The 14,698-nt window shown below is 43.5% G+C and overlaps 1 protein-coding gene across 1 annotated transcript in view; it reads left to right on the top strand.

The window, feature by feature from the left end:
* The first annotated feature begins 1,755 nt into the window (after nucleotides 1–1,755).
* The window catches only part of LOC144942029 (von Willebrand factor D and EGF domain-containing protein-like), a 64,908-nt gene continuing 51,965 nt past the window's right edge, over nucleotides 1,756–14,698 (top strand). The window contains exon 1 of the mRNA XM_078868648.1: nucleotides 1,756–2,095. Coding sequence (XP_078724774.1) covers nucleotides 1,966–2,095 — 130 coding nt within the window. The 5' untranslated portion in view covers nucleotides 1,756–1,965. The remainder of the gene's footprint in view (nucleotides 2,096–14,698) is intronic.

Here is a 14,698-nt window from a genome sequence, read left to right on the forward strand (position 1 = left end):
ATATGGGCATATGCCACATAATTCGGTTTGGGAAAAGCGCGAATTGCAAGCAACATGACTTAACAGCAGAAGAGCATGTAATTAGCCAAGAGGGCATTTAGGGGGGCCTGAAACACAGATAGATATTGTTGGGGGGAGAGGAGAGGGGTGGGGATTGCGGATTTTAACGAACCTCTGCTGAAGGAAAAAAACACACGAGAGGAAAGGAAAGGAGGGGGGGGTGAAACGCTCAGAGCTCAGCTGGGTTCGCCAATGCCTCGTTTTCCGACTGATTTGAGGCTGGGTCGCTGTTCCTACCCTGAAGCACTTGTGGTACAGCCTCGTGAATAACAGTGGTCGGGTGCGGGGTGTTCGTACTCTGCGGTGGCGAGGGTGGTGGTGGTGGGGGTAACGGGTGGTGGTGGGGTAGTTCTAAGCAGTGGAGGAGGTGGTGGTGGGGAGTGTTAGTACAGTGCCATGCAGCAGTGGTGGTTGGGATAAATGGTGGTAGTGCTAAGCAGTGGTGGTGGTGGTGGTGGAGGCAGTGACGTCACTCGGGTTGATGTCACCCAGTGGGGTAACTCGTGGTCTCACCCCTCGTGGACCTCCGCCCGTACCAGACCATACAGAATCCTTAGTCATGTTCTTTGTACTAATGTTACTCGAAAATCGTAATTCCTGTTTTCACTGAATTTAATGGCAATAGTAGTGATATAAACAACTAGCAAAATTAAAATTACACCTTTAAATGACAATATTTCCTTTAATTACTACTTCTTTCTCAAAAAGGTCATTGATGTAGGTTCACAAATACTAATTACCATAATATTGTAGCTAAAACACCAGGAAATTTGACAAAATCAGCGACTATAAAAACACGAGCAGCAACGAAAACAACAGCGCGTGCTTGCAGCGCGTGCAGACGAAACCACGTGACTCGATTCGTCATTGTAGTTGGGTAACAATGACGGCTCTGACCGGAGCGCATTAGAAGGTTCAAAAAGTAAATCAGCATAGAGTTTTATCCTTGTAGGTAGATTGATACAGTACATGTAAGCTGGACTTACGGGAAATGTTTTTGTTGTTATAACTAACCACGGGGATAAAAAAAAATCATATCAAAAAGAGAATAAATTACTGCTGAAACACTGCACAAAAATTGTATCGACAGTCATTTTGGTGTCACCCCCTCTGATGGTGTTACCCGGTGCGGTCCGCACCCCCCGTAGTGACGCCAATGGGTGTAGGAGGTGGGGCAGGAGGAGCGGCCGGCCAGCAGAGAGGGCTTCGTCTGCGCTCATTCTCTCTCTCGCTCTCTGTACGTGCGACGTTCCTTCCTTGCGCCGAAAAACTCCACCGCTTCGCATTCTTCTTGAGTTGTTTACTTGAAGCAACGCATTATCGCGTAAAGACGGATTAAACGCACTCAACGAGATACGCAATCCATAATAGAGGTTTTTTTTTTAAAGATACGCAATACTGCCACTTATTTAAAAAAAAATGTGTGTTTGTATTATTACAGCGCTATCGTTTTCATTGGCTGCGTTGATCGGTTTGTCTGTCATTTTGTGTTTTGTTTAATTGTTTAGGCAGCACTTTGCGGGATTGAGGCTTGCGCTCTTGAATGTTTTGATATAAACAAGGGGGAGACACGCTTGCGTGGGTAGCTGGGCGGGGGCCGTGGTGGGGGTAGGGGAGGGGGGAATGAGTGGGTAGGTGGGGAGTGGATGGGTGAGTGGGAGGGTGTGTGGTTGGTGGCGGTGGTGGTGGATGTGGTAGAGGAGGAGGATCAGGCTGGATCAGCTGGGAGTGAGAGCTACACTCTGCTGTCAAACAGGAGGAGGAGGAGGCTGCTGCCGCTGCTGCTGCTGCCATGCAGACGTGACACGGAGGCGAGCGTTGCTCGTCCTCTCTCTCTCACCTCTTGACCACCGCCTCTTGCTGCCGCTGCCCTCGAAGTCGGGTTGTATTCCGGACCCAGGCGCGATGCCCTGCGTGGGAATGAGACCACAGTCGCCCCGGGGGCTGACACAGGAGCCCCGGGGGCTGCCCACGCTCCTCCTCCTCCTGCCGCTTGTCCTGGTGCTGTGGGTTGGCACGACCCAGTCCCAGACAGGTAAGTTCCGATTGATGGTTATCACCATGAGCAGGCTGTGGTGCGTGTGCCATCGTGCTGTTTTGCTTGTCTGGGTGGATGAGCACATCTCTTTATTTTGCGAGTTATGTGGTCATTACACATTCTTATGGCGGGCGCGTGCCAGGCAGGTGACAATCGTTATTTAAAGTGTAGGATAACCTTTGTCGACTTCCAGAAAGTGGACATTACAGTATGGGTATATTATTGCAAAGTACTGTGCATATGCTGCAGTGTGGATAGCATTTGCAGGGCTTTGCATGCACGTGATGGTGTGGCATTGCGTGATGGTGTGGCATTGCATGCGGCCGGTCACATCATGTCTAAGTTCGACACCCACAACGGGCAGATTTGATTTGTACAAGAGAGTGTTCGCTGCTCGTAAATGTGTGAATTGTGCGCCATTCCATTGCTATGCTGTAACCCGACATATGGTGCAGAGAGTAGATTCAGCAGTGGACCTATACACGCTGATAAGTTATGTCGAGGCGTGCTTGTGATATCACAGTGTACAAACTACAGGGCTCACCTGTATGTACGTGCGCTGAACTTCTTTCGCACCGTACGTAGCCAGCCCTGCTAATTGGAGGTGCGCCCTCGCCCCCTCTCCGCACATGCGTCAACGGGCACCTGCTCGCAATTCCATTGAGATATAGATCGAGGAACGGCGCGCGGATGACAAGAGCACGCACGGGTCGAAGACGCGAGAGGGAAGGTTGGCTTGGGCCCCATACATCCGTAGAAGGGACGATGACCGACGGTTAAGAATAGGGACGGTAGTGATGGAGCGGGGATCAAAGATCGCGGCGAGTTCAAGAGCGACTTCCGTCGAGGTGGCGAGTGGGGTCAGCGGGCGTGAAGGTGCTGCCGAGTCGCGGAGTTGTTGCATCGCGCGAGATGACAGCGGCTTTGGGAGGCATTCATCCAGCAGTGGATTGACCATGGCTAGTGATGGTGATAGTACGTGGCCAGTTTTAATACGCAGTATACACGTGCTCCGTGTGTTGAACGTGGGATGTTTAAGCGGTGATGCAATGGTTTGTTGGCGCGCGCTGCGCTACGAACCAGGCGGCCCGAGTTCGATTCCCGACCACGACTCACGCCTGTGGCGATTGATATCGAAACCGGTCCTACTGCCCGCCCCCCCCCCGGTCAGTGCGGGTTGGCGAAATGAGATGGGGGGCAAGGGTCTCCTTCACCAACCCACACTGACCAGCGTGGTGAAGTATGATCAAAACAGGACCCTGCGGGGTGGGCTGGTAGGAACGAATAACCAAAGAATATAAACATAATGTATTATTACACTTGTTAAGCCAGGAAAGCCCCACTGAGTCAAAAGGTTTTAGTAGGGTCCTGGCAAGTGTTTGCAGTAGGGGTCGATGTTGATACACGGACGGACGGACGATATAATCTATTGGTGGTCTGATCCACTTCGTTCCTACCAGTATAACCCCTACAACTGACACACGCGGGGAAGGCATCTATCTATCCAGCAGTGGATTGATAAACGGCTTAACATGATAAACGTATGTTTTATTAGCCATTTAATTTTAATTGATCACCAGCAACTCGCACGTCCTTTGCACGTGACCATTCGTCCGTCCCTCCCACCCTTCAGCCAGCAAAACTTATTTTAAATCATCTGTACACACGTACAGTACCGCAGGATGAAGTATGAAATCATCTTCTTGGTTCTTTCGGTAAAGTCACGTAGAAGGGAAATAATAAAATAATAAAAATAAAACATAATAAAATACCATTTAAAGCTTTCGTGACTGCAGGGATTCATCTTCTTGGTTCATTCGGTAAAGTCACGTAGAATGGAAATAATAAAATAATAAAAATAAAACATACTAAAATACAATTCTCACGACGTTTCGGCCACAACGCAAGCAGCCGTCCTCAGGTGAAGAATAGGTCTGTCGGAAAGACAGCTGTCTTTCCGACAGACCTGTTCAAGTTGATTAAAATTGCTGTAAGTTGGAAATGCCCATACATGGAATAGTATAGCAACTCTATTCACCCTGTTATGCAAACTCTCTTAATCCTTCCACCCACAGAGCAAATATGACGAGCGTTACAATAAGTCCAAGGCAAACAGGACACGGATGGGCGCGTGTTATCCGCGCACTTTGTGTGTGTAATTGACAACTTATGGCCGGTTCACGCCGTGCAAAAGTGAATTGCATGACAGCTAAATGAGAACATTTTCTTTGGGGTTCAGATTAAATGAACCGTTTGCCTTTGTGATGATCACATTGTAGCCCACTAGTTACTTTGTCACTTCTACATACGCGCACTTTGTGTGAGTGTGGCCTTGTGCAAAACGCTGCAATGTAAACTTCGTATTCGCCGGTTTTGCTCTTGCTAGTTAGCACATTCCCTCCCTGCAATGTTCTGTGTAACATCCACTACTGCCGACTGTTTTGGGCTGTGGTCGTCCTCGTAAAAGAGCTACGAAGCACAATTGGCGTTACCAGCTGCAATTAAGGCTGGGAGTCTTGAGGCCAAGTATAGCTTCTCAGACGCGTTTGCGGGTTGTTACTGCGCGCTTACTCGGCACGATGTCCCAACGATTCGCTCCACGTGCTGTGGGCGTCTCACATTTCTCCTGCGGTTTAAACGGACGAAAATACAACAGAATTGCTACGTTGCGACTCTGTTTCGTACCGTACGTAGCCAACCGTGCTAATCATAGGTGGGTGTGGGGGGGGGTTAAAGGACAACAAACTACACATACTATGAGACCTCCTTTACCAGTGGCAAAATATAGTGATAGGTTTTTACCCAAAAACTGACACCTTTGTACCAGTTGAAAGGGTAAAAACCCATCACTACAAACTACACATACATAATACTGAAGTAGGGCTTTACCGAAAGAACCAAAGAGTAATTCCTGCAGTCACGAAAGCTTCAAATGAAGTTTAAGTTTCATGTCTTTGTGCCTTTTCGTGTTCCAGTGTGAAGCGTGCTGCGTGTTCTGTGTCCTTTTTAAGAGCGGCTCATCTCCATAAATGGGATGCAAGTTGGTTTTATTGTTCTTGCACAGGGCTTCTACTCACCGATACTGCCACCAAACTTTTCGCCATCCCTCGCCTCTCTTTCACCCCAACTTCGGGCACCCCCCCCCAACACCTCCCAACCTCCTCCCCCAACACCCTCCCCCCCAACCACCCGAAAAACGACCCCCTGCTCGCCCGCAGGCCTCACGATCATCCCCACGGGACCTGCACCCCTCTCGCCCCAATCGTTCACACCCGCACCACCACCAACAGCCCGGTCCACTTTATGTTCACAATTCCTCGCTAGGATTGGATTTCGGATTAAGATTGTCAGACTTTTGGATGTTTTAGGACCAGTTCTGTTTAGGGGAAAAGGGTTATTTGCATCATTTCGTTTTTTATTTTTAAAAAAGCTAAAATTTTAATGATTTTGTTGTCATCATTTTAAATTTTAATCGCTGTACATAGTCATACAATTTAAGCAATTGACTTTTAATATTTTAAATTATATTTATCTTTATTAAAAAGCATTTCATGTTTATACATTTTGATTTGTTATCAATTAGTCTTTAATGTGAATAATCCTAAACCATACTTCTGCAGTTTTTTTTATATTTTTTTGATTGTATTATGTTCATTACATGCAATCATATTTATATCAATTTACTATTGATTTATTTTTGTACATAAGTATAACAGCCAGGAATGCCTCACTGAGGACAAAGACCATTTCAGGTGGTGCCCTGCGTTGAGATGTTTGATCTGAAGCACTTGGAGAAAAGCCACCTTGCATAGAGGAGGATAACACCCAATGGCCCACACAGTCGGGTCCATGAACCCACCCTGCTTACTTGTACTATTATCTCATGGCCACCACTTTACAGCTCAGCAGGTGTGGGAGTTTCACAATCTCTGTTTGAGCCACCAAATCTAGCCTCCACGAGCTCTGGATCAAAGACGTGTGCCCACAAGGCTGGCTGCTGGGTGGTTTTCAGGCAGCGGCATGCAGCTCTCATGGTCACACACAGACACTTTCACGCGTACGAATGTCTTCCAGGTTTTAGAAAAAAGTGATGTCACAGTGACATTATGTCCCTAAAACTGATCATTGACGTCACATCATGTTATCATGACAACTTTTCGAATCCGAAGCAAAAACATGTTCAGATCCGAATCTTATTTGATTGATTAACCCAAACATTCTAAAGACATCCTTATTCCACACGTAAATAGATTGATGAAGTCAGCTCAGACTTGATGCGGAAGAGTCATATCATTTGAGAACCTCAACATGTAAACCGTTTACACGACAGGGTGCTGTCCTTAGCATGTGCTTTGCATTGTTTTCGCTCAGACCAACTGAAAGGCAAGAGTTAATCTTTGAGTGCAGTGCTGTGGTGGTTTGTCACTGCTGGTGGTTTGACAGTGTTTGTCAGAGGTATATCAATACATCGAATCATCAGTAAATATCAATTATTGAGATCACTGATTCTTCAATTAATATACTATAAGTTGTACGTACAGTACTGTAACCTTCGAGCCAATATCAACCACGACATTCACAACAAAGGTATAAAACACAAGCATAATTTTTTGATTTAAAGCTCTCGTGACTGCAGGGATTCATCTTCTTGGTTCTTTCGGTAAAGTCACGTAGAAGGGAAATAATAAAATAATAAAAATAATAAAAATAAAACATAATAAAATACAATTCTCACGACGTTTCGGCCATTACGCAAGCAGCCGTCCTCAGGTGAAGAACAGGTCTGTCGGAAAGACAGCGTCTGAATGAACACCACCAAGCTTGGCAGTGTATATTTAAGCTGGGTTAGAGGAGGAAGGGCGCCTTGACAAAGGAATTTGCATATCAACATATTTTATTATGTTTTATTTTTATTATTTCATTTTTTCCCTTCTACGTGACTTTACCGAAAGAACCAAGAACACAAGCATAATGTGAATCGAATTCTGACCCTGAATTGTGGTGATTGAATGAATAAAGAGGAGAGCACATTGCACCTCTGCTGTCATTAGTTGTAGTATACAGTACAGAAAAAACATGTGATTTACATCTCGTATAATAGCACATGGTAATAAGATACAGCAGTCTGGTGTGGTGTGGTATGAGCATCAGTGTGAAAAAGCTCAGCGCAAGGGACTCACAGTTTATACTTTTACAAATGTGGCCTTCAGATGGGATGTCCTACTTTGTTTTATAAGTGCCTTGGGATCGTTTACATTTAGACGCAATGAGGGATTCCAAAACAATGCCCTTTGGTTTCTGAGAGACAACATGCTGGGAGGTTGTGCCCCACTTCAATGCAAATGATTTCCAGGGTGATAATCAAAGACTTGCTCAAGTTCACCATTCCCAGGTACAGGTTTGAGGCCCAGTGTAAGGAAGCAGTCAGCCAGCACTCTGAATCCAGAGGTTTCATCAGGACCCAGGCTATCCTGGTGAAAATATGTTGCTGAAAGCCCTCGTAATTTTCTGATGTACTGATAAAACTACTCTTTCTCAAATGTTTATTTTATTTGTAATACAAATACCTATCATTAGTATTGCAGTAAATAACACTGGTGATTAAACACATTCTTATTTAATCCATGTTTTCAATTTCTTCAGTGTACGTGTGTGTGTTTTTTTACGTTCAGGATTTCCAGTCTGCGAAACTGGAGTGTTCCTTCATTGTGAGGGATTTTTTTCTCGCCTATCCGCGGCTTCGTGCCTGACCAATGAAGAAGTGTGGCTCGGCACCATCGTGCTTCCTGGCTCAAGTAGAGGAGCTGGCACGGGGTGGAGACACATCTGGAAGCTTTTAGGCCCAGAATTACTGAATAATTTGACCTGGAGGGCGAACAATGGAGCTGCTCACCATTGCATGTGCATATTACGTAGGCAAAGGTTTAATTTCTGTCTTGTGCTTGGTGACTTTTTGAAACGTAAAAGATTGCTGAGCAAACCAATTAACGCGAAACAAAACTGCATAAGTTAGGCAGATTAGCTACTGACGGTTGGCGGCTGCAAGTCAGAACTCTCAACTGGTACTGGACGAATCCCAGCGTGGTTGGTTGGATGCAGCTGTTTCCATGGAATATATTCTTGAACGTTAGCTCCACGGGTTTTAGGGACAGCCAAGGAAAAATGTCAAAGCCACATTTTTGCCAATAAACATGGCGGGAGTGCAGCAGCAGCAATAAACGTAGCTCCAGTAAAACTGCTGGATATATGGCTCCACAAATTGGAACAAAGCACACGCAGACAGTTTCAATGTCATGTCATTACCAGTTACAGAAAGGTCTCTGACCTTAGCTGTGTTGCAGTTTACCAAGCATGTGCACATTAAAATGTGCTGAAAGTTAAACACTCCAATTTGTGCAGATCCAGTTTATGTTCCCAAAAATAAGGGGCACGCACACTGCGAGAATTGATGCATCTGACAGTGAATTAAGTGTAACAAAGGGTTTTTCTGGTTTCCAATAAAGAGCAGGTTCATAATGTAAAGATAACTGTGCCGTGGCACAAATTGCGGAATCTCCTTTATTATGAATTGGTGTTGGCAGACCGTGATCTGGCGCCAGTTGTCAAGAGTTTTTACACAAAGCGAAGCCCTGATCCCTGTTGGGTCGATGCACGCCGGAATGTCATCAGGTGACCTCATCACCAGGGGCTGTGCAGATATGTCAATGCATGAGCATCCTTTAACAACCGTTCATTTAGGGAACAATCAGACGCCCGTCTGCCTCAGGACGGATTATGTCAAACGCGCAATGCCCCTCTTGTACCGTGATTGTCAGAAAGTAAACACGCAAGTGTGTCATCGAAAATGCCTGGCGAGTTACCCCGTGATATTGGCCGTGGCCTTTCTCGTGCGTTGATGTAGTGAGGAAAACTGTCAAGTTGATTTTCTTGATTCTTTCGGTAAAGTCACGTAGAAGGGAAATAATAAAATAATAATAAAATAAAACATTATAAAATAATTCTCACGACGTTTCGTTTTGAGAATTATTTTATTATGTTAATTTTTTTTATTTTATTATTATTTTATTATTATTTTATTATTTCCCTTCTACTTGACTTTACCGAAAGAACCAAGAAGATGAATCCCTGCAGTCACGAAAGCTTTAAATCGAAACTGTCAAGTTGATCACAGACGCTTCACTTTACTTGTTGTGTATTGAAAAGCAGAGGTATGATAATGCATAGAAGTGCATGTGTACGAATAAATGTGTTTTTGTAATTCATGTATTCGCATATAACAAAGTTCCCATGACACATGCACACAATAGTGGCCACTGCATTAACCACAATGTTAAAGAGAGAATCAATTAATCTAGGATTGAAGCGTTCGTGACTGCATGAATTACTATACTCATTGGTTCTTTCGGTAAAGTCACGGATGTAGAAAGAAAAATAAAATAACATTAAAATAGATCACGACGTTTCGAACACAACACAAGCGCTCATCCTCAGATGAAAATGGTGTAAACCACACAGCGAGGGAACACACACAGAGAGGGGACATCACACACGGCTGGGTTGCATCGCATTATATTTCTCAGGTTTGCTGAGTTCGCGTACGAGGGCTTGTGTTGCGTTCTAAACATCGTGATCTATTTTAATTTTTATTTTATTTTATTTCTACATACGTGACTTTACCGAAAGAACCAATGAGTAGAGTAGAGAATCAATTCTTTAACTGCATCGTGATGCTGAATGGCGATGATACTTTGAGTTACCAGTTGAGGCCGAATCATTGCACATCTATTAAAAAGTTTCAAGAGTGCGTTTGCGACAGGACTTTAAATAAGATGAATGTCACCCACTTTATCCAACATTTCCCCTAAAATATCAGTGGCACGTTAAATTTAGTGCCACTGCTCATTCCTATTAACCCCGCTGATCACTTCTCTACTTAAGCCCGAAGCTACCTTTGACCTCAGCTGTACCCCCGATGGCACAGTGGCCACATAGGAGATCAGATTGCTGACTGCGGCTTTTGTTCAAAGAAGATGCTCATCCTATCGCACCATTTTTCCTCGCTGTGGGATGTAGGTAACAGAGGCTGTGTGCGTGCGTTTGTGTTTAAATTGTGTGTGTGTGTGTTGGTATATTAAAAGTAATCTAGTTGTTATTTCAAATGCAGCGTAAATGTATTCAGTTTACATAACGTGCCAAATCCTTCGTTTTGGCAAGGCTTGCCCTGTTTTTTTTTTAGTTATCTGGAAAGAAATGAATTATTTCAATCCAATGTTTACAAGTTGTTTTGGTCCAAGACATGCAAAACAGTACATGACATGACTGTTTTAAATCACGCGCTGAGAGATACATGTATTTTCTACAGTACAGTATTCTCACTCGACATAATAGGTTGGCAAAGTGTCTGTATACAGACATCTTCAAATGAAAAGTTCCTACGATAGAGTCTTCATTAATTGAATCATAGATAGTTGATTTTCATCTCCAGGGTCTCTTAACATTTAATCATTTGATCCATCAGTGTGATTTATAGTTAACATTCATATTATCACAGAGTTTAGTGTCAGTCTATGTAAGTTATTTCACAGGATTTACACCTCCTGCATACATTTGCCGTGTAGCACATCCATATATGAAGAGACATTGCTGGGAAAGGAATGCCTTCTGAATTTCACTATCATGCGCTGCTGCACCCAGCATTGGTCGTGTGCTTTAATTCACAGTTACTTGTGCCATGACGAATATTGTAATGTTACAGTACTTTATCAATCCACTGCTGGATGAAGGCTTGCCCATGCCTTGCAGCCATTAGGATTGTTTGACCATACTTCACCACTGTTGATCCGTGCAGGATGGTGAAGGGAGTGCCCAGGGCCAGTCCAGATTCAATCTCAACTTGTACATATATATAAACCACTTTTCGATGTAAAGCTTTCGTGACTGCAGGGATTCATCTTCTTGGTTCTTTCGGTAAAGTCACGTAGAAGGGAAATAATAAAATAATAAAAATAAAACATAATAAAATAATTCTCACGACGTCTGAATGATTCAGACGCTGTCTTTCCGACAGACCTGTTCTTCACCTGAGGACGGCTGCTTGCGTTGTGGCCGGAAACGTCGTGAGAATTATTTTATTATGTTTTTTATTTTATTATTTCCCTTCTACGTGACTTTACCGAAAGAACCAATAAGATATAAACCACTTGTTTACCCAGAAAAGCCTCACCAAGTCTCAAGACACTTTTTCAAGAGGATCATGTTACTAATGTTATCCGTGGCCGGGAATGAATACAAATCTGGTTGCCAGCTGCATTAACGCAATGGCGCTAAACACAGAGTGTAATATCTTTCCAACTTCCCATCCAGCCCAATTACAGAGGCCGCTGGGTTCAGGATCTTCTGGCAGCATTACTCCAACGTTGGCCATCTTATCCTATCTGTTGCTGATGTCTCCATGTCATTCCTCTCCGTCGCATTGCCTCTTCCGCTCCTCGAGTCCGTACTTGTTGTTATCGGTCGTCCCCTTGCCTCTGTTTCCTTCCACTAACGCGCTCGTTTCCGTTGCGGAATGCCTGTTTGGAGAGCACGAAAGGTGTTTGAGCTAAAGCACTTCTGCTTCGTAGTGAAAGCTCTCGTGGCACAAGACACACAACACACCAGACACACACACACACAAAGTCACGTGGTAGACCGCACTCGAACAAGTTTGTGTGCCCACCGTTTGGAGGCACAGAAAATGCCTCCTTTGAGCCGAAGCGTACGGGCTGTAGTTTGAGCAGCGCAGCGACACATTACGAGACCACCCAACCTGGCCACCCGTTACTAATTGATATTTATTCAGCCCGGCCGCACACAGCCGCCCTGTTGGTGTGAGTTATGACTCCTGTGTAGGGGGCGTGACATCACCCAGCAGAGGGGCAGGTTTTTTTTCTAAGCTCGATGCCTTTTTGAATGAGCATGTGTTTTGATGTTTTATGATGAAAATGTGTTCATTGTACACTTTAGAAAGTACACTTTAGATAGCAGATTGGGTTCTAATGGGATCCGATGTTCGAGAGAGAATACAATATTTGAGGTTTCATGCAATTGTTTATTTTTAGTTACTTTTCAGCCCACAAACCGTCATGCCTGTCAGGAATTTGCGATGTAGTTTGTTTTAAAGGTGAAATTTCATGGTCAACCGGTCATATAGGCAGTAGCTTATTTCCATGAAATGAGGCTTGAAATGTGTTTTTGACCTTAGGCTGACGTGGAAAGGAAAAGCCAAATGAAAGCCAAGATGTAAATTGGGAAGTATTCTGGAAAGTAGCATGTTAGGCTCGAGCTAAAGATAGTTGTGGGCATATATTCCGTACCCCATGACGCGAATGTGAAACTCACCACTGTAATATGATTTTGGAGTTGCAATGATTGGAATTGCAACGTTCCGAATCATGCACGACATGGTATGCTCCATTGTACAATATATGTATTATACCAAATATTACAATGCAGAATCCTCAGTAAGGCTACTCTGGATATGTAAAGAGCATTATTGTATATAAACAGCACTGAGATACTACAACACTTGTTTTAGATTATCAGAGAGGTTGGTTTTATCTCTTGTCCTAAGTTCAGGCAGCAGTAGTTGCTTCACTCCTACATGCATTCTCTTTTAATTTCTCCATTTAAATAATGTTCATTCGTATCCTATATTCCACAAATCTGACTACAATGACTAATGGAGCACAGGTTTTAATACCAGTCTCTCCCGCTGCCCTTTTAATAGATTATCACCATGGAACTTACTAAAACTACGACGGCTTTTAAATTCAGCCTCAAGACGCATTTATTTGGTCTCGCTTTGGTTCTCTAAATTAGCTCCTGTACTTCTTCGTTTTGCTCCCCTTGGGCAAATGCCGTTTTATTTATTTATTTGCGTCGAGTACCTTGTGAAACGCGCTTTACAAATGTATTTTATTATTGTTATTAAAATAAGGACTGTAAATGTTACTTTGGCGTAATGATGCTTACACGCATTCTTTCTTTTGTTGCACAGTTTTTGTGGGTTTTCTAAATACAAATGCACAGAAATTAATTATGTCCCTGAATAAATGCAACGTACGCATTTCCACTGTTTTGGCAGCTTTAATAATTTTGACAAACGGTTCAAGTAAAATTGTCTTTAGAAATGTTAAGGAGGGGTAGGGGTCTTATTTTTTTGTTACTTTAGGATGTTTTTAAAAGCTCTGCTTCCTGGCTTTATGTTGCTGCACACGTTTACTTAGCTGGTAATGAAACCTTCAGCAAGTTAAACAGCAGGATAGCAGACAAAAAGTGTGCCCGTGACAAGCCACTTGGTGCGACTGCGTGGATGTTCGCGATCAAAGAAACCCTCGAGGAATCTCTCAGCGTGTGCTTGGAAGAAGCCCCAGCACGTGGAGTGAAACATTGGAACATCACGGTGACGAACTACGTGGCACAACTCCAAAAGAAAAACACATCGGAAAGCCACTTGGTGATCCCCAAATAGGACACCGTGTTTTGGAATTCATTTTGGCTGCTCCGTGCCTCGCTCATATAAGCAAACAGCAGAGCCATTGTCACATTTTTGCCCCAGGCAACTGTGGTCACTTGCCCGTGACCGCCAACATACTGTGAACTGTGTGGAAATAGCCAAAAGTTTATTGCTGGCTGGCACACGAGGAGTTGCGTTTTTGAATGTATTGTTACATAATGTATTTGTGTGTGTATATATATATACCGTAATTATATTCGTCCAATGATAAATTAGTTCAAGTTTGAACTTTATACAAGCTTCAGTGGAGCAGCTGTGTTTACATTTTGAAGGATTGTTTGGGCTTTAAAAAAATCTAAGCGTTTTATCAGTCTCGTAAAGCGAGGCTCTTTTCCAGTACGTAATATAGTTTTAAAAACTTTGCATCCAATACAACCCACAACAAATATTTTTAGGGTGCGTTTTTGTAACTAATATTTTTCACCTGTCAGATATTTGCACCACAATAACATTTACTTAATACATTTTTAAATAGCCACATATTCTACTTTTATATTCATGCATTTGACAGCAGGAAATAATTATGCTCTTATTAACTTGGCCTTTGCAATGTGCATGTTCTCATGGGGTTGCATTGATGTTTTTTTTGGATTGTTGTACTGGAATTTCTGTTTGGGTTTGTTTGCTACGAAACAACTGCGCTTCGCTGCAAGGGCAGAGCCCCAGCGCGAATTAGTCCAAGTTGAATGCTATCTAGTGGAACATTTATTTTTATTAAAAAAAACTGTTCTAAAATGTTGGAGTTAATGACTGTGCAGGCAATAATATCGTCATGACAGTCATAACAACCCCGCGATTTCCAAGGAAATCGTTGTTTATAACGTTAAGTGATGGGACACAAGGTAAGTCGATGTTGATGAGCTGTAACGGTGGGTTTGTTTTGCAGTTAAATGTTATTGGATGGCTACGAGCCAAGGATTAAACAGCATCAGTGGGTGCCTGCACAGTTTAAGTGCATTTAAGTAGTCAGTCGACTTGTGGTTGGGGTGAGTGATGATGTTATGATACAAGATCCAGCGGTCTCTGAGCCCCACATGTTCTTAAGT

Source organism: Lampetra fluviatilis, chromosome 2, assembly GCF_964198595.1.
Source record: "Lampetra fluviatilis chromosome 2, kcLamFluv1.1, whole genome shotgun sequence".
NCBI lineage: Eukaryota > Metazoa > Chordata > Hyperoartia > Petromyzontiformes > Petromyzontidae > Lampetra > Lampetra fluviatilis.